At 38.3% G+C, this 27,359-nt stretch overlaps 1 protein-coding gene across 1 annotated transcript in view; it reads left to right on the forward strand.

Moving 5' to 3' along the window:
- The first annotated feature begins 480 nt into the window (after nt 1–480).
- Nucleotides 481–27,359, forward strand: part of tnn (tenascin N) — a 74,429-nt gene continuing 47,550 nt past the window's right edge. The window contains exons 1-4 of the mRNA XM_067453465.1: nt 481–594; nt 9,426–9,815; nt 12,429–12,803; nt 24,167–24,430. Of these exons, the coding sequence (XP_067309566.1) occupies nt 9,431–9,815; nt 12,429–12,803; nt 24,167–24,430 (1,024 nt within the window). The 5' untranslated portion in view covers nt 481–594; nt 9,426–9,430. The remainder of the gene's footprint in view (nt 595–9,425; nt 9,816–12,428; nt 12,804–24,166; nt 24,431–27,359) is intronic.

Genomic DNA, 27,359 nt, shown 5'->3' on the forward strand with positions numbered 1-27,359 from the left:
TTGAAGTTTATTACTTTGAATGTACATTTTACATGCTCAGCGTTGAACAATTTTTTAATAGACGGCACAAAACCAAAAGCTGTAAATCAGATTAGGAATCAATTTCCATTTGTAAAGTTATACAAGTTTTCGAATCAAGAGGGGGGTGAAAAAAAACTGTGGAAAGTACACATAAAAAAGTGTGGTGCTTTATTTAAGCTCAGGACTGTTGACTTTGGCTCGCCTGTCAGAAGCTATTTATCACAATTCCTGGAAAATAGATTGATTAGCACTGCTACTGTAAGACAATATCTGACATATATGGAGCACTTTTGCTGGGTTTGTGTTAAATGGAATAAGTTCCAGACATTGTTGCACATTACCTCCCTCAGTCCCTCAGTCCTCTATGGTGAGTTTTGGAGCCACACCCAGGCTGGCCATTGGCTGAGAGCTGCCATGAGGACATTTAAACAGTTTGAAGGCAGAAAGCTGGAGGATTTCGGGACATCGCTGCTCAGAAGGGCCAGAAAGCTGAGTCTAAACTTGTCAACAGGTGCTGTAAGTCACCGCTTCAGTCAGAGAGCCGGATATTACTGTGGCAGGGGATAATCTGGGGTAAGGCATCTGCAGCTTGCAGGAACTTCTCACTTTTTTTTCCACAGTCATGAAAATATTCTATTTTATTGACATTCAATGATGTTAGGATGTGTGTGAGGTACACTCTAAAAAATGCTGGGTTGTTTTAACCCAATGTTGGGTCAAATATGGACTAACCCACTAATTGGTTTGCTTTAATCCTGCGGTTGGGTTACATTTTTGCTCAAGACAACCCAATCGCTGGGTTAAAACAACCCAACTGCTGGGTTAGTCCATATTTGACCCAAAATTGGGTTGTTTTTACTCAGAATTTTTTAGAGTATAGATATAATGCATTGTTTCCAAATTCTTGCTAATTAGGATTACATGTTTTGACAGGTAAATGTGCTTTATGATAAAATCTAAATTAACTCACTCAATATTTAATCACAATAAAGTCATTTACTTATTTTTGTAGCTGCTATACATTCAGCAGTCATAATCTCACGGGGATATCTGTGGCCATAGCCAACAACACTTTGTTAAAATTATCTATTTTGTCTTTTATGCCAAAAATCATCAGGATATTAAGATCATGCTCCATGAAGATATTTAGCACATGTTCATATCATAAATGTATTATTAGTACACTCTAAAAAATGCTGGGTTAAAAACAACCCAAGTTGGGTTGAAAATGCACTAACCCAACAATTGGGTTGTTTTAACCCAATGGCTGAGTTGTTTTAACCCAGCCATTGGGTTGTCTTAAGCAACATTTAACCCAACCGCTGGGTTAAAACAACTCAACCGTTGGGTAAAATTAACCCAATTGTTGGGTTAGTGCATTTTCAACCCAACTTGGGTTGTTTTTAACCCAGCATTTTTTAGAGTGTAGTAATATGCATTGCTAAGGACTTCATTTGGACAACTTTAAAGGAGATTTTCTCAATATTTAGATGTTTTTGCACCCTCAGATTCCAGATGTTCAAATATTGTCCTATCCTAACAAACCATACATCAGTGGAGAAATTATTAATTCAGCTTTCAGATCATCGACACATCTCAACATTGACCCTTATGACTGGGTTTGGGCTCCGGGGTCATAGATGTTCATGCTCGGTGCTAAAAACCATAAATATACTGAAAGCATTGACAGTGAATCATATTTGTCATTTGGGACAATAATCTGGTTTAAAAACTACAAACATCTTCATTTCCACGAAGAGCGCTCAATGAAAGCATTCATAAATCTTGCACCGCAATGGGAGTCCCAGTCTTGAGAAGAGAACATATGTGTCCCCACGGACAGCGCATACAGTGGAAAAACATGTTTGAAGTCAGGTGCTTTGCAGGAAGGCATGATTTGTCCAGTGATTGGGTTGTTTTAGCCCAGAGGTTAGGTTAAATGTTTGCCCAATGTGCTGGGTTATTTTATTTAACTCAACTATTGTTTGTTTAAAATGACTGTATGACTGGTTTAAAATTAACCCAAAAAAGGCTGGAAATTAAAAATCAGACACGCAATTATAGAGGCAACAATAATAATCAAAAGGTGAACATTTATTAATAAGCAATTTAATAAATGTTTATTGCTAATTATTATTTATTAAACATATATTAATAATGTTAATTTATTAAGCTTAATTAAAAAAATCCAACATACTTTGGGTTTATTTTAAGCAAACAATACAGTCATTTTTAACCAATTCAACTCTGCGCCTCACCTCTGGGTCCAATACTGTATTCATGTTAATCATTCAAAATATGCTGCAGAGCTGAAGTTAAATAAAACACCCAATCGCTGGGCTAAAACAACCCAATCGCTGGGCTAAAACAATCCAATCGCTGGGCTAAAACAACCCAATCGCTGGGCTAAAACAACCCAATCGCTGGGCTAAAACAACCCAATCGCTGGGCTAAAACAACCCAATCGCTGGGCTAAAACAACCCAATCGCTGGGTTAAAACAACCCAATCGCTGGGCTAAAACAACCCAATCGCTGGGCTAAAACAACCCAATCGCTGGGTTAAAACAACCCAATCGCTGGGCTAAAACAACCCAATCGCTGGGTTAAAACAACCCAATCGCTGGGTTAAAACAACCCAATCGCTGGGCTAAAACAACCCAATCGCTGGGCTAAAACAACCCAATCGCTGGGCTAAAACAACCCAATCGCTGGGCTAAAACAACCCAATCGCTGGGCTAAAACAACCCAATCGCTGGGCTAAAACAACCCAATCACTGGACTAAAACAACCCAATCGCTGGGTTAAAACAACCCAATCACTGAGTTTGTCCATTTTCAACCCAACTTGGTTTGTTTTTAAACCCAGCAGTTTTTAGATCTTCTTATGGATGTCAAATCTCCATTTCCCACTCGTTCCGTCTAGATGTTTTGTTCCCGAGGCATATGCGTAGTCCTTAACCTATTCAGACCCCACTTTTACACAAGATCTAAAAAACATCGCCCTCGTCTGCCAGATTAGGGGGAAAGGCTACTGTGCTGGCTTCAGGTTTATCAGATGAACAGCAGATGTTGAGCAGCCCACTGGAGGTTTACTATGAGCTGCCTGCACCACACACTACAGGCCAGCAGAGCCAGTTTTGGGCATCTGGAAGATCCTCTAAAGCTGCTGTGGTTTCACTCCCCAGTGGTACACACACGGAGGAGAGGAAATGAGTCTGTACCTAGACTTAAGCTTAATTGCTTTCAGCTCTCATCAGCTGAAGAGTAAAGGGGAAAACCACCAGAGCCTGATGTTTGCGGCTCACAGTCTGCACTCCTCGCCTCTCTGCCTTTCTCTCTGCGTCGGTAAGCCTGAATCTCCTTCCTAATGGTGCAATTGGGCTTCAGATGCAGAGGAACAGGCTGCCTTTGTCTTCTTCCTAATGTGTCTCAGGAGAGGAGAGGGCACGGCACAGTCTGGCTCTCTGTTTTCCTGCCCTCTACCTCACTCAATTTATTCCCCTCTCAGAATATGATTTATGCTGTTCATAGTCTGTTTGTGTGCCTTATTGCTTGTAGGTCTTTGCCCTTGTAGTTCCTAAAGCCATGAATAAGTCCCAGTCACACCGTTGAGAGATTATGTTTTGACTTGGTGTTGAGATCCAGCAGAAAACAGCCAACGGCCACTTATCCGCCTGCATGTCTTCTGTCTCGAGCCGGCTCTGTCCATTACTGCTAGGGCTGGGATTTCATTAGGCATGGCTTGCAGAATGGTTCGCTGTTGTTGCGATACATTTTCCCAAACGTTACTGTGTCCAAATGGACATCATATTATAAAACTAAGACGATTCTTGAATGTACTGCACAAAAAATAAGATAAAATAAGACGCTTAAAACAAGACTCATTAATATCTTCTTATGATTATATTTTTCTAGTTTTAACCATAAATCTATTCGTTCTTACGCTCTAAAAAATGCTGGGCAATTGGAGTTGTTTTAACCCAGCGGTTGGGTTAAATGTTTGCCCAACCTGCTGGGTAGTTTTATTTAACTCAACTATTATTTAAAAACGACTGTATTGCTAGTTTAAAATGAACCTAAAGAATGTTGGAAATTAGCATTTATTAATATGTTTAATCAATTAACATTATTAATAAGTTTAATGACTAATAATTGGCAATACACATTTACTAAATTGTGTATTAATAAATGTTTACCTTTTGATTATTATTGTAGCCTCGTAATTGTGTGTCTGATTTTTGGGTTCATTTTAAGCCAGCAATATAGTAATTTTTAAACAATAGTTGAGTTAAATAAAACTGCCCAGCACGATGGGCAAACATTTAATGACAGATGGGTTAAAACAACTCATTCGCTGGGCTAAAAAAAAACAACTGCTGGGCTAAAACAACCCAACCACTGGGGTAAACCAACCCAATCGCTGGGCTAAACGACCCAATCGCTGGGCTTAACCAACCCAATAGCTGGCCTTAAACAACCCAATCGGTGGGCTTAACCAACCCAATCGGTGGGCTTAACCAACCCAATCGGTGGGCTTAACCAACAAATCGCTGGGCTTAACCAACCAATCGCTGGGCTTAACCAACCCAATCGGTGGGCTTAACCAACCCAATCGGTGGGCTTAACCAACCCAATCGGTGGGCTTAACCAACCCAATCGGTGGGCTTAACCAACCCAGTCGCTGGGCTAAACCAACCCAGTCGCTGGGCTAAACCAACCCAGTCGCTGGGCTAAACCCACCCAGTCGCTGGGGTAAACCAACCCAGTCGCTGGGCTAAAACAACCCAATCATTGGGCTTACACAACCCAATCGCAGGGCTAAAACAACCCAATCACTGGGCTTACACAACCCAATCGCTGGGCTAAAACAACCCAATCATTGGGCTTACACAACCCAATCGCTGGGCTAAAACCACCCAACCTGTATGTATGTATGTATATATATGTATATATATATATATATATATATATATATATATATATATATGTTCTTGATATTTATACTAACATACACTTTATGTGTATTTTTAAGGATATTTTACTGGGAATAATATTATAAGCCTCATCACCCGATTAGAAATCCTTCTTCTTTTGTGCAGCGTAGCCCATTGGGTGAGAATTAAAAATGAATGAGATAAAAAAAAAAAGATACCGAGTGCTTCATCTTTCCCGAGAAGCTGCTCAACAATTTTTCTGTCATGCATTGGCCAGTTACATGCAAAATGTGAACAATAAGTATGTTGTGTTTTTTGCCGTGCAGTTGGTATTGTCTCTTCCATTACTGTGACACAGAGCATCTTCTTAAAGTGTGCTTATGTTTGACCATGCAGACTCAAACCGGAGCTGTGGAAGAAGAAAGTTGGCAGGCTTTTCCACCGCCCTCTCCAAGATAAATAAAAGAGCAAAAAGAAAGAGCGCACATGAAATAAAAGCCTCTGACAGAAAGCAATAAACGAGCTCCTCAGAGGGCCTTGCAGCTGTAGTGTGTGTGTGGTGTCTGAGTGTGTGTGTGTGTGGTGTCTGAGTGTGTGATGTGGACCTCACCATCCCATCTAATTACCATCAGGGAGTCACTGAGGCCATGGCATCCCTGCCCGTTTGAGCTCAGGGCGTAATATTGGGAGTCAAAGATACTTATTTTGATATATTAATTAGAAGAGGAAATACTTTGTTCCAGTAAGAGTCACAGATGAGAATCTACATAAAAACATCTGCACTATTCCTCCAATTATGAGCTCTTCAGCAGTCATAATCTCAGGTATATCTGTGGCCATAGCCAACAATACTTTGTTAAAATTATCCATTTTGCCTTTCATGCCAAAAATCATCAGGATATTAAGATCATGCTCCATGAAGATATTTAGCACATGTTCATATCATAAATGTATTATTAGTAGTAATATGCATTGCTAAGGACTTCATTTGGACAACTTTAAAGGAGATTTTCTCAATATTTAGATGTTTTTGCACCCTCAGATTCCAGATTTTCAAATATTGTCCTATCCTAACAAACCATACATCAGTGGAGAGATTATTAATTCAGCTTTCAGATCATCTACACATCTCAACATTGACCCTTATGACTGGGTTTGTGCTCCAGGAGATGTTCATGCTCGGTGTTAAGAACCATATGTATAATTTTTAGATAAATAGCATTGACAGTGATTCATATTTGTCATTTGGGACGATAATCTCTGGTTTAAAAGTATAAAAGTACAATCTACTAGAATCTCAAAAAACTGACGCTTATGACTAGGGCCCAGTTTTTCAAAAGGTTTAATCCGGATAAAATTGATCCGGATTTAGTAATCCTTTGTTTGCGATCCGTGATCACGTGATCCAGTTTACTTTTGAGCCAGTTTTTTAAAGCAATATCGGATTGGATTAATCTGATCCGGATAGGATTTTTTCAGGTTTCCCAAATCTGGATAACCGGAGCTCAAACAGGATAGGAAACACAATGTAGAACTAGAGATAAAGAGCAACAAGTAGAATAGCCACTGCACTGTAAAAAAAATGTTTAGAAAAAAAGTTACCTGGTTTCCTTAAAATTTTGAGTTCATTGAAATTTAAATTTTGAGTTAATACAATGAACATCTTTTGAGATTCGACAACCTTTATTAAAATATTTTGTGGGTAATTGTGTGTTTTATTTCTGAAGACGCAGTGAAACATGCCAAATAGCGAAAATGATTCATCACATTTTTTATGTGGTTCAGATACAATATTATTTTGAGTTTCTATTTATTAAACACATTTCCTTCATTGTATCAACTCAAATTTTTAATTTCAATAAACTCATAATTTTAAGGCAACCAGGTTACTTACTTTTTTAGGTTAAACCAACCATTTTTTTTTACAGTGTGAATATTGAGGATATTTATGACCAGTATCAAGTATAGATGTACTGTAATCATTGCATGCATCACTAATAAATATTCTAAAAACTAAAATATTTTAGATTGTGATGAATATATATATATATCTTATGAATAAACAGGATATCTTTTAGGATACTGCATGATCCAAATATAGTATTATTGGATACATTTTTAAAGTTTTCTTTAGAGTTTGGGCATGAAATCCACGCTGAATCCAGCCTTCTGATGGGATCAGTTTAATCCAGATTTTTTGGATCAAAGGGATCCAAATCCTACAAAAAAGTTCTGAAACTAAAGGTTTGATCTGGATCAAAACCAAGATTGGATTACGTGATCTAATCCGATTATGGAATTGATTTTTTCCTTGGAAAAACACATTTTCAAGATTTGATCCGTAATCCAAAATCCTAGTGGATTACTTTTGAAAAACCGGGCCCAGGGTCTCAAATACGCCGTTTCAAAATGCTTCACAGACCTGAACGGCTTCATCTGAACGGCTGCTGATTTGTTTTGTGGTTACCGTTATTGGTTTATTGTTTTATTTGTGCTATTGTTGTCGTTTTTGAAGTTGCTGTTGAGGTCTATTGCACATTTATTGATATACAGCTGGAATATATTGGCTGGACGAGATATTTTGTATTTAGTAAATGATTCATATGGCTTTAATGGGTTTTAATTTGTAAAATGGAAGTCTTCTCAGACTAATGCAGTTGAATAGCTGTCCACATCTGCAAAAGCCGCCGCCGCCGCCGGCCCTGTTTTCTTCTCAGTTGGTTGATCCGTACAGCATGAGCTCCAGATTTTTCTGTGCTTCTGTTCACATTTTTATCTTGGTCCTGAGGGAGTGCTCCGTCTTCTCATTTCAGCATTTGTGCCATTCCACATCTGCTTCTGGACTTTGATGTGTGTTGTTCCGTGTTTATATTGAAGCGCCACATTCGCAAAGATTTTCATAATGCTCAAAACAAGGTGTGGAGTGAAGACATTCAAGAACGCTGAGGAACGCGGTGCTGGATTTATAAGCCGTTTCTGTTTATCACAGTGTTGTGATTGATAAAAAGGACATAATTTAAATTCATAATGAAAATGTGGCCTATAATAATCTGCTGCTGTCACAGGTCATGCAGTGTCACTGAAAGCAGAGATCGCTTTAGGTCCTGTAGGCTCACAGGGGCTCTCGCCTTTGCATTGCATAATGGCATCTACAGGGATTTATACATTTTTATCCAAGTTCTATATGCAATCTATCTATTCTACAGCAATCAGATGCATGGAAATTAGTTTTAATTATATTTTTATTTATTTATATACGTGACCCTGGAGCTCTTCACCAGTGCGTCTCACGGGTATATCTGTGGCCATAGCCAACAATACATTATAAGGGTCAAATGATCATTTTTCTTCTATCATTAGGATATTAAGATCATGCTCCATGAAGATATTTAGTACATGTTCATATCATAAATGTATTATTAGTAGTAATATGCATTGCTAAGGACTTCATTTGGACAACTTTAAAGGAGATTTTCTCAATATTTAGATGTTTTTGCACCCTCAGATTCCAGATGTTCAAATATTGTCCTATCCTAACAAACCATACATCAATGGAGAGATTATTAATTCAGCTTTCAGATCATCTACACACCTCAACATTGACCCTTAGGACTGAGTGTGTTCTATATATATAGTTGTTTAAAAAGTTAAAGAATAAATGAAAAATTATTTAAGATTTTAATATTTGTTTTTTTTATATAAGAATGCTGTAACTAAAGTGATTTATAAAGATCTGCCATCTGCATTTACTAATCATAATTAACGTATAAACTATATGATCAGATTTTTAAGAGAAACCCCTTTTTTCCACATTAAGACCATATAATTAAAAAATAATAATTAAGACCATTAATTAAAATTAAGTATTTAAAACCATTAATTAAAAAATATTAATTTTCATATACATTCTTTCCACATTAATATTAAGAAAAAATATTCCACATTTTTCCACATTTCCCTTTTTTCCACCTCACGCTTAATGAATTACACTAGCTCAGGTCCTGGTGTCCGCGGGTGCTTTCAACATTATCTTATTTTAAATTTTAGTTTTAAAGCAAACAATCCCCGGTGCTCTTTTGAAACATGCGTTCCCTCTTTTGTAAAACATCCTACTGTACAGAGACGTATTAAAAGGTTTGACCGACGTCATGGGCATTGCATCATTTAGTTAGAAGTGTGCTCTGCTCCCAGAAGCCCTTGTGGTTGTGGATGTGCAATTACAGGTTTTGATGGAATGTGCAAGCCCCAGTTCCTACAGTAGGATCAGACGTCTGTAACACGGCCTTGTAAAACAGATTTCGCTCCATTAAACATAATGTGATGTCTTGCACATTGATTTTCGTGTGCAAGCAAATCAAGCTCCTTACTGGAAGGTGAGACCGCAAACCATACGGAAAGTTTGATATTCTGAGAAAGAAGTGCTTTTAAATGCAACCATCATGAGATTCTCCAAGAGTGTCTCTCTTTCAGAAACCATGATTGTTGGATTCATCCGGCTGAAGAGGGGTCTCTTTCTTCTGGGGACGCTCTTTATGGTGTCCCAGACTGGGCTGTCCCAGGACGCACTTCCTGCGGAGAAAGAGGTCACATTCAGCCACGTCTACAGGATTGATTCTGGATGTAAGCAGAGTTCTCCGGCGGGACAGCTTTCCCATGACCAGGCCTCAGAAGGACAGATAGTCACAGTGGATGGAGAGAATGACATTGTCTTCAAGCACAACATTCGCCTACAGTCGGCTGGTTGTGGATGTGCGGACTCTGAGGATTTCAAATCCTTGTTGTACCGTGTAAATGGCCTGGAGGAGGAGGTCACCTACCTAAAGAGCCAATGTGCTCAGGGCTGCTGCAAAGGAGGGTCAGGTACTGTACGAGTACTAACCTAGGAGATTATTCCCTGATTTTAAAGATCAAGCGACCTGGAATGACTATTAAATGTCGGTCAGAAATATTTATTGTTAATAATTTATAGTTATTAACTAAAATGTTCAACTATAAATAATAATTTATAGTTGAACATTTTATTGCATAATCAAAAAAGTGCAGAATGCATTGTGTGTCCCTTATCACACACTTTCAAAAAAATCCTGTAAAATTCCCGATAAAAAAATAATCAGCAGCTGTGATTGCCAGAACTTTACCGTAAAAAATACGGTAGCAGCATTTTATAGTTTCCACGGGACAAAACTTGGTTTACTGTCTATTTCAAAGTTCAAAACCAAATCATTTAAAGGTTTATATTGTAATAATAAATAATCTTAAATTTACAGTAAAAAAAGTCAGCTGTGGTTGCCAGAACTTTACCGTAAAAAATACGGTAGCAGCATTTTAGGTTCCACGGGACAGAACTTGGTTTACTGTCTATTTCTTAAGTTCAAAACCAAATCATTTAAAGGTTTATATTGTAATAATAAATAATCTTAAATTTACAGTAAAAAATGTCAGCTGTGGTTGCCAGAACTTTACAGTAAAAAAAATACGGTAGCAGCATTTTAGGTTTAACAGGATGGCACTTAGTTTACTGTCGATTTTACAGTTCAACACCATATAATTTAAAGGTTTATATTGTAATAAAAAATATGTTAAATTTACAGTAAAAAAAGGCAGCTGTGGTTGCCAGAACTTTACAGTAAAAAAATACGGTATCAGCAATTTAGATTTTACAGGACGGCACTTAGTTTACTGTCGATTTTACAGTTCAAAACCATATAATTACGCTAAGAAAACAAATGTGGCTACCAAAAATTTTCGTAAAAAATATGGTAGAAGCATTTTAGGTTTTACAGATTTAAGTTAAATATACAGTAAAAAAAACATATTTCATTAACCGAAATAATTTTAAATTACCAATCAATTTAAATACTAAATATCTGTGATGTACCTTTGATATGCTGATAACCACCAATCACGGTGGAGATGAGAGTCACATTACTTTACCAATATTAGAAGTAACAATGCAAAATGAACACAATAAATACATCGTAATTCTATTTGATGTAAGTACAAAGTAGTTAAGGCCACCGAATATAAAGTGGGGCCAATAGTACTTACACAAAACAGTTTTGGTACTTAAATATTATTCTTTGCTCTATTAGGATGGTACCCAGACCCCTTCATATCTTGCACCAGAATAACAGATTTTAGTGTTCCCCAACTTCCCAAATATCCTTTTTCCCCAATCCTTCACGTGCTGTTGAATTCAGTATGTTAAAGGGTTAGTTCAGCCAAAAGTGTGCATTGTGTGATTAATTCCTCCTGTGGTTGGCCAGCCGTCAGACCTCCGCTCATCTTCACACACAGATGAAGATATTAGTGTTGAAATCCGATGGCTCAGAAAGGCCTTCATTGACACCAATGTCATTTCCTCTCTCAAGACCCATAAAGGCACTAAAGACGTCGTTACAAAGCCCATCTCACTACAGCGGCTCTACAATCATTGATGAAGAGGCCAGAATAGACCTAAACAACTAAATAACGACTTATATAGTGATGGCCGATTTCAGAACAAAGCTTCGAACCGTTATGAGTCAGTGAATCGATTCATGATTCGGATCGCGTGACTGGCGAGCTGAATCATGAATCGATTCACTGATTCATAACCGTTCGAATCTTTGTTTTGAAATCGGCCATCACTATATAAGTCATTATTATAGATGTTGTTGTTTTAATTAAACTATTCTCACTTCTTCATAAAATGAGTGTACATGGCAATTAAATCTCCACACGGCCTTGTGTTTGTCAGAAAACAGTCGGTATTTCGGCCGGGGATTTTTACGTGGGTGGTGGGAGAAAAACACGGACATTCTGGATTCATACGGCAATATAATCACAGACTAGCCGCTGTAAATGATGAAATACCTGACGACCCCACGAGAAACTATTAGTGTCCGAATAGGGCTTGAGTCTATAAAAGGCGTACAGGTTATTGCCATGACGGCTATAAAACAGTTTTAATATCAGCTCAGAATCATACATTATTGACCATGAAAGCTTGTTTTTTGGCCACAGAATAAGAAATAAAAAAGGTAATTGTAACATTTTTATCTTGCGATTCTGACTTTCTAGCAATTGCGAGTTTACATACTTGCGATATAAACTTGCAGCAATTGTAAGAAAAAGTCGAGTTTATATCACGATTTGTCTAAACCCAGGGATGGGTTTAGGGGCGGAATTAGGGGGAGGTCATTCGTACCAATTAATATGAAAACTATTCTGGCCTCTTCATCAATGATTGTAGAGCCGCTGTAGTGAGATGGGCTTTGTAACGACGTCTTTAGTGCCTTTATGGGTCTTGAGAGAGGAAATGACATTGGTGTCAATGAAGGCCTTTCTGAGCCATCGGATTTCAACACTAATATCTTCATCTGTGTCTGAAGATGAGCGGAGGTCTGACGGCTGGCCAACCACAGGAGGAATTAATCACACAATGTACACTTTTGGCTGAACTAACCCTTAAAGACGGTTCTCTTTTGGTAGGTGTGGACTCCAGCTGCAGTGGGCACGGCACGTACCAGCACGACTCCTGCAGCTGTAAATGTAACGCGGGCTGGGAGGGTCCAGACTGCTCCATCTCATCCTGCCCGGATGAATGCAATGATAATGGCCGCTGTGTGGACGGCCGCTGCGTTTGCTATGAAGGCTACACCGGCCATGACTGCAGCCAGCTCACCTGCCCCAACGACTGCAAAGATAAAGGCCACTGTGTGGATGGCAAATGTGTGTGCTTTAGTGGATTCTCAGGAGAAGACTGCAGTGTCCAAACCTGTCCCAATGACTGCATAGGCAATGGACGCTGTGTGGATGGACAGTGTGTCTGCGATGAGGGATTCTTTGGACTCGACTGCTCCATGGGTAAGAAAATATGAGTTTAATTACAGACAAGTGCAAATACACTGCAAAAAATGCATTTCCTATTTAGTATTTTTGTCTTGTTTCTAGTCTAAATATCTAAAAATTCTTACATTAAGAAATATTTACTAGACAAGTAAAAGTAATTGTCTTATTTTGGTGGGAAGGGCTAGGTGAAGGGGAGGGCTATTTATAATTGTATAATCTGTTTATTAATATATACTGGTACTAAAAGTGTACAAATTAGTCCCCAAAATAAATAGTACATATTAGAACCTTTGGAAAGATTTTGTACCTTTTTGTGAGTGTACACTTAATGTGTTGTTATCCATGCATACTGTTTTATAATATACTACACTACTGAGTTAAAAACAACCCAAGTTGGGCTGAAAATGGACAAACCCAGCGGTTGGGTTAAATGTTTGCCCATCATACTGGGTAGTTTTATTAAACCCAACAACTGTTTAAAAATGACTATATGGCTGGCTTAAAATGAACCCAAAATAGGTTGGAAATTAAAAAGACACATTATTACTAGAGGCAACAACAATAATCAAAAGGTGAACATTTATTAATATGCAATTTATTATTGTTGTATTATTATTCACTCAAATTATTAACAATGTTCAGTTATTAACATAAATTATAAATACGTGTTAATTTCCAACATACTTTAAGTTAATTTTAAGCAAGAAAAACAATCATTTTTAAACAAAAAATTAGTTAAATAAAATTACCCAGCAGGTTGGGCAAACATTAAACCCAACCGCTGGGCTAAAACAACCCAACTGCTGGGTTTGTCTATCATAATAGTCGTTCATTCAGATATTGGACTTTAGACTGGTCATGCTGCTTGCTATATTTCACTACATGTTAAAAAATTATCTTAGCTCAAGTAAATTATGCTAAAAAATATTGAGTATTTACTTGATTATTGTAGTTAGTTTGGCTTACTTACAAGTTGGGTTGAAAACTCGACAAACCATTTTTAATTGTTTTAGCCCAGCGATTGGGTTGCTTTAGCCCAGTGATTGGGTTGCTTTAGCCCAGTGATTGGGTTGTTTTAGCCCAGTGATTGGGTTGCTTTAGCCCAGTGATTGGGTTGTTTTAGCCCAGTGATTGGGTTGCTTTAGCCCAGTGATTGGGTTGCTTTAGCCCAGTGATTGGGTTGCTTTAGCCCAGTGATTGGGTTGCTTTAGCCCAGTGATTGGGTTGTTTTAGCCCAGTGATTGGGTTGTTTTAGCCCAGTGATTGGGTTGCTTTAGCCCAGTGATTGGGTTGCTTTAGCCCAGTGATTGGGTTGCTTTAGCCCAGTAATTGGGTTGTTTTAGCCCAGTGATTGGGTTGTTTTAGCCCAGTAATTGGGTTGCTTTAGCCCAGTGAATGGGTTGTCTTAACCCAGTGAATGGGTTGCTTTAGCCCAGTGATGGGGTTGGTTTAATCCAGTAATTGGGTTGCTTTAGCCCAGTGATTGGGTTGTTTTAGCCCAGTATTTGGGTTGTTTTAGCCCAGTAATTGGGTTGCTTTAGCCCAGTGATTGGGTTGGTTTAATCCAGTAATTGGGTTGCTTTAGCCCAGTGAAGGGTTTGTTTTAGCCCAGTGAGGGGTTGCTTTAGCCCAAAGAATGGGTTGTCTTAACCCAGTGAATGGGTTGCTTTAGCCCAGTGATGGGGTTGGTTTAATCCAGTAATTGGGTTGCTTTAGCCCAGTAATTGGGTTGTTTTAGACCAGTATTTGGGTGGTTTTAGCCCAGTGATTGGGTTGGTTTAATCCAGTAATTGGGTTGTTTTAGACCAGTATTTGGGTGGTTTTAGCCCAGTGATTGGGTTGGTTTAATCCAGTAATTGGGTTGTTTTAGACCAGTATTTGGGTGGTTTTAGCCCAGTGATTGGGTTGGTTTAATCCAGTAATTGGGTTGCTTTAGCCCAGTGATTGGGTTGTTTTAGCCCGGTATTTGGGTGGTTTTAGCCCATTTATTGTTTTTTTTAGCCCAATGATTGGGTTGGTTTAATCTAGTAATTGGGTTATTTTAACCCAGTGGTTGGTTAAATATTTGCTGAAATCAACCCAATTGCTGGGTTTGTCCATTTTCAACCTAATTTGGGTTGATTTGAATGAATTTGAATTAGCATTTTTAGTGTACTATTCTTAAATTCTGGCAACTTCCAAGAACACAAATAAAGCAACTCAATCAGGTTTGTCTATTACAATATCCTCCCATGTAACTGAGTCAAATTAACAAGCACCACACATGAGTTAGAACAACGCAAATAAATGCTTTAAACAGGTTTATAATGAGAAACTCTGAGTACTAAAATTGACATATATATATATATATGTGTGTGTGCTTTATTTGAGAGGATTCTGCTAGATAACAAAGGAGGGACTTTTCTAGTTCAAGCTCTGGCAAACTTTAGAGTAAATGAACTGCTACTCCTCTACTTTTCCAATAGACGCTTATATAAGAGCTAATTGAACACTTTGAGGTAGTTCATTTGCTCGTATTAACTCTCTTTTTCAGTCTCCTGCTGGAAGAAAACGGTAAAAGATAGGCCTCATTAACGCGAGGGAATTGTTTTTCATCAATCCTTTTCTCTTCCATGCCTTTCGCCCTCAGACCGTCAGATAGAAGTGAAGAGCCTCAGAGCGAGAATGATGGATAGATGAGCTGAGTTTCAAAAAATATTAGCCATGGCCAGAGCCTCCGGGTGTGACATATCATCTGCGTTAACACTTCTAAAATGGCTTCTTAGGGGACTCAGGGCACAGTGTAATTTACTCCAAGAATGATAATAGTAGGGAGTTAAAAGCAAGCACAGCAAACTAGTCAAACAGATCAATTTAGCTGTTGCATTCTCATGATCTTGACACTAATTGGCTTTGGCATATTACTCGAGGGTTTCAGCTGTCCGTAACTTGTCTGAAATATTTTCCATATCTAACGCTATAGGGAACTGCCATCGTTAATAAACCACACTCGTTCATGCATATGGGGATGTCTGACTTGTAAAATCTTATGAGGATTGGTGCTTTAAAAGTACCATGAACATGAGGTTATTATATTAAGGGGTATTTATGAGGGTTTAAATGCTCTAGTACTTTTAATAACCAAAACAATGTCCAGAATTATTTTTATGCGTCTGCCATTATGATATCATGCGTCTGGTAGAATGGAGTACAAATGAGCAGAAATGTGTGAATATTACATGTTTTGGTGTAAGTGTGTATTATTTTAAAAAAACAAACTTCCTTATACTGCATTTATTTGATTAAAATATAAAAATACAATATAAAACAAAAATATGGTGAAAAATGATTACAATGTAAAGCCATTCCTCTAGTCTTCAGTGTCACATGAACCTACACTGCAAAAAATACTTTTCTCACTTAGTATTTTTGTTGGTAAACTAATTTTACTTAGTAAAAATTCTAACATTAAAGCAGCACTGGGTAACTTTTGCTCTCGGGGTCCCCCTACAGTTGGGAAAAAATAATGTCCTCATCTACTGTCGTAAGCTGTCCTCCTACAGCAGGGGACGCCATCGCGCGTGCATTTGTTGACATGACAACCCTGATAGCCCTGAGCTAGTGATGCGCAGGTCGTCTCATAACCCGCGGACCCCGTATGTCTATTTAATGGTCGCGGGTGCGCGGCGGGTTGTAAAAATATATCCAGTGGTGCGGTGCGGGCCAAATAACTTCATAAAAGCGTCCCGCGGGTCGGTGCAGCACTAACAGTTCCCCTGAACACTGCAGGAGGAGTTCACATGCAGGTGTTCTTCTGGCGGCGCGTGCGAAATGTCTTCATCAGGTACAGTCAGTGGCTTATGCTTCAGCATGTCAGATGAATATCATTTCATGGGTTTTATTTTTTTCAAACACCAAATAATCGCGATGCTCACGTTTACAAGCCAGCGTCATTATAGTAGTCTATTGGTTAGCGTTTTCCAGAATCTATATGATCCTTCAGTTCATTGTTTGAGTGGTCGGTAATCACCGTAACGAGCAGGACAGCATCGGTCGGGCACGCCTCCTTCAGCTCACGCCGACGAGCAAACGCTGGTCACATGTTGATCCTCGTCCTGCCTTTAATCACAGCACTCTCTCGTTTCCTCTTATTGCTTTCCTCCAACAAAACCTTTTCTTTCTTATTTGTCTGTGCTGCTTCGGACATGACTATATTATCCGACGAACAAAGTTGGGCTCGCACGTCCGAATGTAAGGAAGTGTGTGTGTTGGTGGAAGTGACGTATATGCCGTAAAGCAGTCGAATTCTGTAGTTCTTTTTGTTCTCGGGTTACTACCCGAAACCCGAAGTTTAAAAGTACGATTAAAAACGATACAGACCCCATCAGGCTATGGCAGACGTGTCATTCAACCTATTGTAAGGTTGAAAAGTTACCTAGTGCTGATTTAAGAAACATTAACAAATTATTGTCTTGTTTTGGGAAAAGAGTTTTTGCTTAAAATAGGCAAAATAATCTGCCAATGGGGTGAGAAAAATAATGTTGGTTTCCTCACCTCCGTCTCATCCCAGATCTTCATGTCTTTCTTTCTTCAGTTTTTTGAGGAAAACATTCCAGGATTTTTCTCCTCATAATGGACTTCAATGGGAACCAACGGCTGAAGGTCCAAATCAATGAGGAAGAGCTTCAGAGACTCTGATGATCCCAGAGGAATAGAGTCTGATCCAGACTAACCATCGGACATCACGTGGGAAAGGTCACATGACGCAGGAGGAAGTGCCGACGTTAAAACGAATGTGCGAAGACTAAATCAAACGCCTTTACACAAATAAAGGTGAAACAACAGTAACAGATGATTTTAAAGATGGAGGAGAACATGAGATAGAGTTTAGTGGCACTTCCTCCTGCGTCATGTGACCCTTCTCACGTGATGATGTCATATGCCGAAGTCGAGCATCTGAGGTTAAAGTGTATAAATGTTTATTAGTGCAGTAAATGTGTGATGGTTAGTCTGGATCAGACTCTATTCCTCTGGGATCATCAGAGTCTCTGAAGCTCTTCCTCATTGATTTGGACCTTCAGCCGTTGGTTCCCATTGAAGTCCATTATGAGGAGACGAATCCTGGAATGTTTTCCTCAAAAAACTGAAGAAAGAAAGACACGAAGATCTGGGATGAGACGGGGGTGAGGAAACCTTCAGGAGATGTTCTAATCCATTAAGTCATGCTTGCTCAATAAATTATTTTTGAACAATTTGAACTCTAGTGTACTGCATAAATAAAGAAATGTGTGTTGCAGACCTAGACTGACTGGATTATGTGGAAGCGATTACAAACACAAACAGATTAGACCTGTATGAAAAACCCCATCAAACAATTCTACGTTAACCGTAAATGTGGTCGATCATCAAAAGATCAGTGTGGCAGCTTTATTCTGCCCACAGTGAGTCTGGAGGCTTTTAGTGTATGTCTTAAAGGGTTAGTTCAGCCAAAACTGAAATGTCTGTCATTAACTCCTCTCCCTAATGTCGCTCCACACCCGTCAGACCTCCGTTCATCTTCACACACAGTTTAAGATATTTTATATTTAGTCCGAGAGCGTATGCAAGTGTATGCACACTATACTGTCCATGTCCAGAAAGGGAATAAAAACATCATCACAGTAGTCCATATGAGACATCAGTGGGTTAATTAGAGTCTCTTGAAGCATCCAAAATACATTTGGGTCCAAAAATAACAAAAACTACGACTTTATTCAGCATTGGCTTCTCTTCCGCGTTTGTGTTCAATCCTCAGATAAAGATTCAAATGGTTATGAATCAGCGAATCGATTCATGATTCGGATCGAGTGTCAAACTGCTGAAATCACGAGACACTGGCGATCCGAATCATGAATCGATTCACTGACTCATAACCATTGTGTGTGTGTGTGAATATGTGTGTGAAGATGAACGGAGGTCTTACGGGTGTGGAGCGACATTAGGCAGAGGAGATAATGACAGACATTTCAGTTTTGGCTGAAATAATTAACACACTGCAGATGTCAATTAGATTTAGATTTACCTTGTGAACACAACTGCTGCTACCACAGGCATTAAAAGCCAAAACTGATTTGTTATAAGTGAAAGTGATATTGGCTGAAATGATTGTGGCATCATAAAACAGATCACATTAAATGCAATTAAAATGGTAATTTAAAGATACTTAAAGCATCAGGCTGATGTTTCCCTGGCTAGAAGAACCATCATTGTTGATTTATGCGAGTGTGTCCAAGTCCAAACAGAATGGTGTTGTAATTATAATTTAATTCACTGCACAAAATGCTCTTCTTATTTAGTATTTTGTCTCGTTTCCAGTCCAAATATCTAAATATTCTTAAATCAAGATGCATTTACTAGATCAGTAAAACCACATGAGATATTTTTTTCTTGTTTTGTTGAAAATAATATAAAAATGAAGTGAGTTTTTGCTTAAAACAGGCAAAATGATCTGCCAATGGGGTGAGGAGAAAAATAATCTTATTTCTGATTGGGACGGAAACAAGAAACAAGATTTCAATCAGAAATAAGATTATTTCTCTCACCCCATTGGCAGATCATTTTGCCTTTTTTAAGCAAAAACTCACTTCATTTAGATTTTATTTTTAGGAAAAAATATCTTGTAAATGCATCTTGATTTAAGGATTGTTAGATATTTAGACTGGAAACAAGACACTGTTAGTAAGCAAGAACTGCCTTTTTTGCAGTGTTGCTTTGGTTATCCCTCACAATCAGCCAGCGTGAACATGTATTTCCGGCACTTATGCCTTATTCCAGCTGGCTGATGATAATTCATTGGTTCTGCTGGCCTTTTGGGGTATTATTTACTGGTGAAATTGTTACTGGTGAACTCTGGAGAGAATGGAAGAATGGCCGTATTAGCTGCCACTGGATGGAAAAGCTCCGGCAGAAATGAAGGAAAACATTTGACTTCCTGCCCCTCGCCATGAGGAACAATCTCCAAACCTGCTGTTCATTCTCTTTCAGACTTCCCTGATTTTTTCCCCTCTAACCTTATTCCCTAAATCCACCATCTCCGTTATGTTTTCCCAGTACACCCTTAAAAATAAAGGTGCCAGAAAGAACCAAAAAGTTTTCACAACTTAAAAAAGTAAGTAACCTGGTTGCCTTAAAATTGTGAGTTTATTGAAATTAAGAATTTGAGTTGACTAAATGAAGGAAATTGGTTTAATACATAAAACTCAATATTACTGTATCTAAAACACCACATCAAATTTTTTTCTTTTTTGATAAATCATGAAAATAGCACAATTTGGCATGTTTCATCTTGTCATCACAAAACACACACAATTACCCAATACAAATATTTTAATAATATTTGAATTTAGGTAGTCGATCTTCACAAATGTTCATTGTATTAGCTCAAATTTTTACTTTCACTGAAAAAAAATTATTTTCTTACTTATTTTTGTCTTGTTTCTAGTCAAAATATCAACAAAAAAATCTTACATTAAGAAACATTTACTAGACAAGCAAAAGTAATTGTCTTGTTTTGGGAAAAATAACTCTAAATGAAGAGAGTTTCTGCTTAAAATAAGATAAATAATCTGCCAATGGGGTGAGAAAAATAATCTTGTTTTCTGTTTGAATTAAGATTATTTTTCTCACCCCATTGGCAGATTATTTATCTTATTTTAAGCAAAAACTCTCTTCATTTTGAGTTATTTTCCCCAAAACAAGACAATTACTTTTGCTTGTCTAGTAAATACTTCTTGTTTTAAGAATTTTTAGATATTTAGACTAGAAACAAGACAAAACTACTGAGTAAGAAAAGCATTTTTTTGCTGTGTTTAATGAATTTAAAATGTTAAGGCACTAGGTAACTTATTTTTTAAATATTTTTTACAGTGACCATTAGAAGAAGCATTGTTGGTTCCCCACCATTTTGTGAAAGGTTCTATAAAGAACCATTTTTTTCTAACCGTTCTTACGAACCTTTTGTGCAATGGAAAGGTTCTTTGGATATTAAAGGTTTTCATGGAACTATACACCCTGCCAAAGAACCATTTAAGAACCTTTTTTTAAGAGTGTAAGCCGGTGGGTTGTGTGTTAATGGAAACTTTGCTCCCTGTCTGACTCCGGGGCTTCCTCTTTTCCTCCTCCTGATGTGCAGTTTTGCTCAAATCCCTGATGGAGGGTTAAAACCACAGAGTAATCTCCCTAAAATAGCCATCTAAGAGGTTCAGTAAACCTCAGGATCACCTGGCCAGATGAGCTGCAAAACATGTGAACACACTTAAAGGGATCGTTCACCCAAAAATTAATATTTGAAAGAAGTCAAAGTCAGTTAGTTATTTTCATGACTTTCTTTTGTCTGTGGGACACAACACTTTTAAAGATAATAAAAGAGAAGGTCTGTCCAGCTATAAAATGGCACCATAAATGTATTTTAAAAGGCCCGTATGACTTTTGCAGGTTTTGTTGAAAATATCTCCCTGGTGTATTCCTGAGAGAAATAGCATGAACTAGTTTTTGCTTTGAGTCAGATCTTTTCAATAAGTCGGTTTATCTAAATGGGCTGATTGCAGTTAAGCACACTGACTATGAGCCCGTAAAAAAAAAGACAGCTATACTCTTTCAGTCTTCGTACTTAGAGATTAAATTTTTAATTCAGTGTGTTACTACCAAGCGGAAACCTCCCCTAGTTACTCTCGAGGCCAAAACTGCAGTTCTTCGACTGGCCACTAGAGCGGCTCCAGAAGGAGCAGAAGGAACTCATTGGTTTTAAATTGTATTAAACCTAAAAGTTCTGCATAATTAAGGGCGTGGCCACTTTGATTTACAGGTGGATAGCTGTTTGTCTGCTGTCTGTTAGTCATCACCTAAGCCCCGCCCACATCAGCTCCGCCCACATCCCACCTCGCACTTCCAAGATGGCAACGGACAGCTTTAGGCTTCAAAAATTCTCCATATTTTTTACAGTCCATGGTTACTACTACACATTAACATTTACTAGCAAGTAAAAGTGAAATTTCATTTCTAAGTGAAACTAGCTTCACAATTATATATAGGCCTGTCGCGATAGTCGATAAATCAATTCATTAATCAATTACTCGCACGATAAAAAAAAATTAGCTCGATCATATTTCCGGCCGCGATAATTGCCATTTGCATGCTTTTTTGTTTTCCTCGTCTCTCTCATTGACTGTGCGTTCCTCGTCCGTTTGGGGAGGTGTTTATACTCGACGCACAGACTGGGTGCGGCGTGATGAGACGTCATTCTCGGCCAGCAGATTCGTCTGGAACTCATGGCTCTTTGGTTGCGGAGCCACACGCAAAGTTACAGAATTTGATGTGCACAATGCCAGGCGAAATGGGGTCTCGCGCACTCCACATCGACGTCATTTTTATCGCGCACACCCTCGCGCTCGAGTGGACGCGTCGTGTATAAACCAGGCTTAAAGCTAATGAAGTTTGATAAATGCAAGTTAATTCTTCAGTTCAATCTTTGTGTGCTAAAAAGGCACATAAATTCCTGTAGAGATAGCAATACACATTTTCCTTTTTTTTGCCCAAATAAATTAAAAGCATGTCATGTCAATGTCTTCTCTTTCGCTGTATCAAAATATTAGCCTGACAAGCCAGAGCCACATCAAGATGTTTGGTCTGGAAGCTCCCCATTGGCAGCTCAAGCCGAGGGGCGGGATAAACGGCTGTCAGTCAAACTCCCTCTGCACGCGATAGGATAGCGCTACACCAACCAGAGCTTGAAGGTGAAAGAGCTGACAGATTAAACATTTGCCGTATCCGGTCGGCTAAACTCCGAACACATCTTCCCTTCTTCAGAATGACTTCAGTGCCGTTCTTTTCTCAGAGAAAAGCCTAACTCAAGTCTTCCAGAGTCGCGGTCAAAGCTGATTCGACAGACCGCCGTTCGCCAGCTTCTGTGTTTACTAGAAGAACGCAAACGCAACTCGGCCGTCGTCATTATGTTAAGCCCCGCCCAGCGACTCTATACACGATGTGATTGGCCCGACCAGAGTTTGGTTTTCACAGTTCAGACGTGTATTGAGAGTTGCTAGACGACATTCGTGGCAGATTAGATTTGTTGCCGCTAGGGGGCGTCTAGATTTCTAGGCTATTAAAATATCACTTTCTTCAGAGATGGTCAGTTTGTGCATGATTAGGCTATGATATAAAAAAAAATTAATACTGTATCCTAAATTGTGGATAATTAATATATCATATGCTGAAGTACATTTCTGGATGAAAAAAAAACAAAAAACAAAACAAGAACCGTACAGAACGGAAAACCGTGACCCTAAAACTGCGAGGCGAGCCGAACCGAACCGTGGGTTTTGTGAACCGTGCCGCCCCTAATATGCTCCTAAAACACAGTCATCCGCTGCAGTTTTCATCCATTTGATTTATTGTTTTTGGTTCTTCTTGAAATGCATTTTTTAAAACAGACTAAGAGTCCTTGCTTTTATTGTTTTTGGCTGTTTTGTTCATTTATTGTGGATATTTAAAATATTTTCCATTTATAGTGTTAAATAGTCGTTAGAAATTAAAGTTTATTGATCTTTGAAAAGGTGTACATGCATTATTATACCATTATCATTCTTTTAGATGAAAATGGTCTCAGAACGACAATATTATCGTTTATTGCAGTCATTTCTTGGCCAATTTATCATCCAGAAATTTTTTTTATCGTGACAGGCCTATATTATATATTATATATATATATATATATATATATATATATATATATATATATATATATATATATATATATATATATATATATATATATATATATATATATATATATATATATATGACCCTGGAGCCCAAACCCAGTCATAAGGGTCAATGTTGAGATGTGTAGATGATCTGAAAGCTGAATTAATAATCTCTCCATTGATGTATGGTTTGTTAGGATAGGACAATATTTGAACATCTGGAATCTGAGGGTGCAAAAACATCTAAATATTGAGAAAATCTCCTTTAAAGTTGTCCAAATGAAGTCCTTAGCAATGCATATTACTACTAATAATACATTTATGATATGAACATGTACTAAATATCTTCATGGAGCATGATCTTAATATCCTAATGATTTTTGGCATTCATGAAAAATGGATAATTTTGACCCTTATAATGTTTTCTTGGCTATGGCCACAGATATACCCGTGAGACGCACGACTGCTTTTGGACTCCATGGGTCACAAATATTCATACAACAATTTTTTTTGAAATGCTGGTGGTAGCTGGCGACATTTTTAAAACACTGGCAGGGAAAGAGTTAATAAACAGAAGCCTGATGCATAGACCCCAATGTCATCTGATGTAAAAGAGCGCTTATAAACTCCCAGTGCTGACAACATTGTTTCATACTTCAGTTCTAGGACCAAAAGGCCTCCGTCTGATCAAAGTCACAGATGTCTCTCTGCTGGTGGAGTGGGAGTCTGTAAGAGGAGCCGAATACTACATCCTGTCCTACTATCCAAAAGGAGACGAGGGAGCCATTAAAGAGGTCCAGGTGGAAAACACCAAAAACTCCCACCTAATCACAGGCCTCAGACCCGGAGTCACATATATAGTTCAGGTGTACGCCGTCATCCGGGGCATTAACAGTGAATCCGACGAGATAGAGGCTACAACCGGTAAGAATAATCACTACAGAAATGCAGTTAAATTCTACATATCATCAGTGGAGAACATCGCATTCAGCATCTTTTCACAGTCTAAATATAAGGTATACATTATCATGATCACAACAAGGAACAAAATGGTTTTCCAGAGCTTTCACATCACTGTTCAATGATTGTGGAACAATCTTTCAAAATACAAAAGAAACACAGCACATCGCAGGCAATGAAGAGAACACTGCAAAAAATGCTCTTCTTCCTCAGTATTTTTGTCTTGTTTCTAGTCCAAACATCAAAAAATTCTTAAAACAAGAAGTATTTACTAGACAAGCAAAAGTAATTGTCTTGTTTTGGGGAAAAATAACTCCAAATGAAGAGAGTTTTTGCTTAAAATAAGAGAAATAATCTGCCAATGGGGTGAGAAAAATAATGTTAACTCAAACAGAAAACAAGATTATTTTTCTCACCCCATTGGCAGATTATTTATCTTATTTTAAGCAAAAACTCTCTTCATTTGGAGTAATTTTTCCCAAAACAAGACAATAATTTGTACTTGTCTAGTAAATGTTTCTGGATGTAAGAATTTTTAGATATTTTGACTAGAAACAAGACCAAAATATTAAGAAAGAAAATCATTTTTTGCAGTGCATACTGAAGAAAAATGGGATTTGAATACCTTGTTAAATAATGCGATAGTCGATACAATCTTGCTTTAAAGGTGAATGTAGTATTTTTGCAGTAAAATATCCAAAAACCACTAGGCCGTTATATATTGTTATATAATGTTATAGATAATGTTATATATTTTGTTCAGTTGAGTATCTACAATATCCCAGAAGTTTCCAACTATTTGTAAATTGTGAGAAAATTGCTATTTTAACTAAGGACAGGGACGTTTCAGCATAGCGTTTGAGGGAGTCGCCTGTCAATCGCGTCATATCTGCGCTACCCTCGGTTTCGGCTTTTATTTGGCAGGAGCGCTTTACTCTCAGCAGTGTGAACAACTGAACGCACGGAGTAACGTCATAACATCATTTTGAACACACTTAAATGTATCTAATATGATAAACAGAGCTGCATTACCTCATAATCATAACCGGAAGAGCGGATCAGTGCAGGCGCCCGGCAAATGTGTCCCGTCCCGTCATAATAAAAGTCCCGGTATTCACGAGGCGGGTATTTGTTTAACAATCGCTCCAGCAGCTGTGCTCAGGTCCACAACACTCGGTCCTGCTCTGCTTTAGACTACAGTAACGTTAATAACCGCATCCATGAACGTGATTTCTGCCCGAGTCCTATTTTTCACCAGCTGTGATGAGAAGACCACATCTCCCAAGATGCTGCGCTGACACTTTGCGTCATCAAACTACGATTTGTTTTGAATAGGCGACCTCCAGTGGACAAAAGCTGCATAGTGCACCTTTAAAGGTGCCATGTGTAAAAATTGAGGTAAAAATATCCCACAAATGACCTATACGCATCAAAAGAATGAGAAGAAATAAGGGCGATGATGTCATTAAAAAAATGTCAAGTTATAGTGCTGCAGAGATATCAATCTAAATTAGCAGTAGCATTACTAGCCCCGGCCCGACAGGTGTCGTAATACCAGTCTCAGCCATGGGAGGCGGTATGCGGGCAACATAACCACCAGCCAACCTGGCGTACTTGAACCTGATGTCAATCGTGTGGAAAGTACAGGCAGTTCAGGGAAGAGAGTGGACAGATGGCCGAAGCCCTTGGCCCCTTAAATGTATCTGATCTGATAAAGAGAGCTGTTTTTACCTGAGCGGAAAAAGCGGAAGTGTGGGCGGCCGGCGACTGTGTCCTGTCCTGTCATAATAAAAGTCCCGGTTCTCGCGAGCCGTTTAGAATAAGCGCCCTCCAGTGGACGAAAAGTTGCATAGTGCACCTTTAAGTGTTTCTAGTCCAAACATCTATAAATTCTTCTGGTGAAGTATTTACAAGACAAGCGAAAGTAATTGTCTTGTTTTGGGAAGAAAATGTGATGTGCAATACCTTGTTAAATAATGCCATATTTGATATTGCTTTAAGTGTGTAAAATCGATTAAATTATGCAAAAAAATTATTTTAAAACTGAGAATAAGATCATTTATGTGTTTCACATTCACTCTGGGAAAAGAAGTCATCGCTAAAACTTCTGAAAGTGACCGGCAGTGTTAGTCACAAATCTGACAATTTTAACATCAATGTAAACGAACACAAAATGTGATGCAAATATTTAAATTTCAAAAACCCTTTGCTTGACTTGATAATGCGTAGTTATATCAGCCTAAAACTTAACATCAAGAACATCCAGGTAAACAAAGACACCTGAACTAGGAGTGGATGACCTAAAACGGACACTTTTCACAATGTTGAAGCAGCCTAATAAAATCATTCAGATATTGCATTATGCATATCACGATATGTACTTATGCGATATTTTGATATCTTGTGTAGCCATAATTTACAGCTTTAAATAGTTTTTATGTGTCCAATACTTTTGCAAACAAAATAAATGACAGATGTGACATAGCTCAACAAATAGCCAGCCAAGAAAACATTTACATGGAAATGTATGTTTGCAGTTGAGCATCCCACAATAGGATGCAGCATTTTGATGTGGTCCGACTCCCATGAGAAAGTGCTGATCATCTGGATGTGATGACCAAGATGAATGTTCAGCATGGGACATTGTCAGTCACTGTTTAACAAAGCGTTTGAGTGTCTGAAAGCATTTCTTTCACAGAGATGAGAAGAGCCGCTCAGTCTGAAGTGGCAGAATTCGTGCCTGTAACTCATTTCTGTCATCCGGGGGCAGAATGTCGAGGACGGATGCTTGGAAGAGGAGTAACGGAGACATCCAATCAAAAAATATGAAAGAAATAGCAATGGATTTGCATTCATTTACATCAATTGTAACCTAAAAGTTTTACTGCAGAAT

Source organism: Pseudorasbora parva, chromosome 9 (genome assembly GCF_024679245.1).
Source record: "Pseudorasbora parva isolate DD20220531a chromosome 9, ASM2467924v1, whole genome shotgun sequence".
NCBI classification, from domain to species: Eukaryota; Metazoa; Chordata; class Actinopteri; order Cypriniformes; family Gobionidae; genus Pseudorasbora; species Pseudorasbora parva.